General features: G+C 37.5%; 1 protein-coding gene across 1 annotated transcript; it reads right to left on the reverse strand.

Moving 5' to 3' along the window:
• Window positions 1-155: 155 nt before the first annotated feature.
• LOC122156279 (ovostatin-like) lies at window positions 156-3,216 on the reverse strand. The gene is made up of 3 exons (XM_042810920.1): window positions 3,143-3,216; window positions 1,424-1,607; window positions 156-818 (listed from the first exon to the last, which is right to left on the reverse strand). Exons 1-3 carry the CDS (start codon window positions 3,205-3,207, stop codon window positions 636-638), a joined length of 432 nt encoding a protein of 143 aa, XP_042666854.1. The 5' UTR covers window positions 3,208-3,216; the 3' UTR covers window positions 156-635.
• Between the last annotated feature and the right edge of the window lie 489 nt (window positions 3,217-3,705).

The raw sequence follows: 3,705 nt of genomic DNA on the forward strand, positions 1-3,705 counted from the left end.
AAAGGAAATAAACTTATTATCTGAATTGTCTTTAATACTGACCAACATTTTTAAGGACTCAGTACTTTGGAGCATTTCCTCAGAAACTATCTTTACAAACCAATTCAATGAAAAAATGAAAGACGGGGAAGAAAGTGTCTTTATCTCACTGTAAACCTTGTGAAGCACTGAAACATGATTATACTAAAGATATAACTAACCAAACCACAGATAGTTATTATTTAAATATCGTAGTAAAATCAGCTTTATGAATTAGATTAGCAGTGAAGTGTAGAGAGCTGTTGACAGGAAACTATATGCTGTATCTATTTTTATTAATTCCAAGCTTAACCTATTTTCTGTATTTTTAAGGATATTCTTTACATGACTGACCTCAGTAAACCCAACAGAACTCAAGATTCTGTAAACAAAATTAACCTAGAAAAGACAAATGAACTCTACTCATTTCTGGCAGTTTGATGAATTGATTCTATTTTTCATAGACTTTTGATAAGGTCATTGTCAGACAACATACACTATCTAATGACAATTATGCACAATATGCTAAACACTGCTATTGCAGTCTGCAGAATTTTCCTCCACAAGAGAAGTGTTTGTTATTCTTGACCCACTCTTGCACTCAGTTTCCTAGTTCACTAGCTGACTCCAGCTCCCCAGCAACCTTTTTGCCCTGGTTTGTAGATGGGCTTGTCTGTCTGGATGAAGAGAGTGTTATGCACATTCTCAATCGCCACTGATCTTCTCTCAGTTATGTTGACTGTGTTGCCTTCGGCAGAGAAGGATATGAATGCCAGGGGATCAGAAGTAGCAGGAGGAACCTGGAGAGAAACAAAACCCCAGAAAAAAAGTGGTAAATGAGGCATGCTGAGGTACCCTGCTGCTCCAGGTTCTTTAGTTGACTGTCAAATGAATCATTAACAGCTTCTGCAAAGTCATGGGAAAACTCACATGTGCCAGTGACAGAGCATTTGGGAATCTATGCTCTGGAAATCCTTTAATCTGTCATCAGGCAACAAGATTTTAAACTATGTTCTGTCCTAAGCATTTCATCATCTCCTGTAGCTACCTGCCTACAGGGAAGATTCCCAGCCCTATTCTAGAAGACTTAGTCTTGGCTATTTTTTTGTCATACCTGTTCTGATTTTGCAGAGTCACAGAAAAGGCATGCACCTGGGACAGCAATCAAAAGAATTTTTCTATTTGTGAATGAAGATGGAAAGCCATTTTCCAGCACCCTCATATAGACCACATGGCTTTCTTTTTCCTCTCTCTATTGGCAGCTTTTTCATTAAGTTATCTTTTTTATGTCATATTCCAGGACTGCTCTTTACATTCTTTCCATCATTGACAAAGACAGTGGCACTCAGAAATATTTCCAGCCTCTACATCCTCTGCAGTGTTCTCAAAAAAAAAAAGAAAATACCTTGAAGTCACAGCACGTGAAATAATCATTTTTTGTCACAAAATCCTCAAAGAGAGTTGTCTGTATATTGCTGTATTCCAGAGCAACACTCAAAGACAGAGGCTCACTGAGACTCTGAAACTGTACACAAGCAGTCTGTGGAGAGTTGCTCCGCACCACGGTTGGCACCAGCAGCACGTATTGACTGCAAGAAGATGAGAACAGATCAGTCACGGAGGAAGGTGAGAGCAGACAAGAGAGGAAAATATCATAGAAATATTATACATGTGAAAGAAGATGTGGGACTTAGGCCAAGACTCGCTCAAACCACTGGGAGGATTTCCATTTATTTCAATTAATTTTGGATAATATTCCAAGTACAAATGATGACACATTTCTGTTCCTTATTGCTCTTTGTAAGCTGAAGGACTGGCATCATTTTATGCAGTCTCTTATCCAGCATGATATTGCATCTTTTCATTCCAGGTATCTAGACATTTCCAGTTAAAATGATGTCTAATCACTTAAAAGGCATAAATGCACTTATCTTCTGACAACCTGTGTGTATACTTAACCCTCTGGAACCTCCCATAAAAAAGAATGACAATTTTTTTTAAATCATTGGCAAAAATACTAGTTAATTGTTGCAGCAATTTTTAAAGTTCTTTTTCTCTGGATAACTCTCCCTCCAGATAAGAACGAAAATATCATAAGGCAGTCAGCATAATGCAGAATACAGGATATTCCAGGAAATTTTCCATATTCAATCTAACCTGCACGCTCTATTGCTTTTCTGTTTTTCTCTTTGCTTTTTTCTTCCATTAGATATTTTTAGATATGATGCCCTCTATAATTAGTGCAGCCTTTGTTCTCCAAACTCTTCCTCTGAAAAAAACATTTCTAGATATTTGCTATATTTGACTAAGTTTCTGTTGCTGGCTTACTATTCTCTGATGTCCAAACTAGTCTTTCCAAATAATGTATAACAGAATTGATGAGTTTGGTGTGCATGAATCACACAAAATTTTCTGGGTCATATGATCCCTTCCCTTTTTCCCTTCCTAGCTTTGCTTATTAATATTATACTTACTGTTATTTTCACTTGCCTAAGTTAGACTGTATGATATGCAAACACCAAAAGTAAGTTTAATGAAACCAAGAGTGTATCAGAGAAAGCAGAAGCATCTGACTTTCACAGTGCTTCCTTTCAGCACTTTTAAGAAGGGGACTTAAGCTTTCAAGTTGGTGTATTTTTGAAAACTGCGACTGAAATTTTCAGTTTTCATAAAGCCATCCACACTGACAGTGCTTTATAAGCATCCACAGCACAGCAGGTGTAACAATAACATTAAGAATAACAGTAACAGATTTACAGTTCAGCATAGCTCCCTGCTACTAGCCATTATTTGTCTCGAGGACCTCCTCATATGCCATGCTCTCTATGTCTTTCCAGTGCATTCCAAACCTGATCATCACTTGCTAACCTAGCCTTGAATCTCCTCCCAGTCTTACCCATGCACTTCAGACTTAATCTACTCCAGTTCCAGGTTTCTGTCACTCAGATTTTGCAGAAGCTTTGTAATGGAGATCATCATTTCAAATCACGCTTCAGTATTAGATATTTTCATTTCAAACGCATTTCAAAATCAGCACATTATAGAGCAATGTCCCAGAATAAATTAACTGAAGTGAAACAAACTTATCTATTATGTCATAAAAGCACAAGGTATATTCTCTTACAGTTCAGAAGACACTGCGACAATCCAGCTCAAGGTGACAACACTCAGAAGAATCCTTGACCACATCTCTGTCCTTGAAGAAGACAGTTTTATATCAAATGGACAGACTTTCCTCTGGCTTTTAAACTGTCCTGAAATGACGTTCCTCCTCCACAGCTTCCGTCACGTTCTAACAAAAGATAATACATAAAATTTGCATACGTTCATCTTCCTCTCTCCCGCCTATTCTCACACTCTCAAACAGCTTAGGTGAACTCTCATACTTCAGATAGATTTCAGAGCTAGTCAAACCGGTTCCTGTCCATTTGTTTTACTGATGCTTACCTCTCTGATTATCATGTCATTGTCTGAAGTTTGCTTAATGCTTCAGCATGTTAATTCTTAATATTGCTAAAGTATTTCCTTGTATTGTGAAGATCTTACCTAGAAATATCTCACCGGAGTAACTGTAACAGTGTGATTGTATGCCTGCACTGGGATCTGGGTAGTAATAATACAGAATTAGACTGTATCTGCATTCAGTATGGTCCAGAAGAAAACTCCTAAACCTAATCTGGTTTTGTT

The sequence above is a fragment of the Centrocercus urophasianus genome, unplaced genomic scaffold (genome assembly GCF_019232065.1).
Source record: "Centrocercus urophasianus isolate 14NV4802_14NV808 unplaced genomic scaffold, USGS_Curo_1.0 seq_12, whole genome shotgun sequence".
NCBI classification, from domain to species: Eukaryota; Metazoa; Chordata; class Aves; order Galliformes; family Phasianidae; genus Centrocercus; species Centrocercus urophasianus.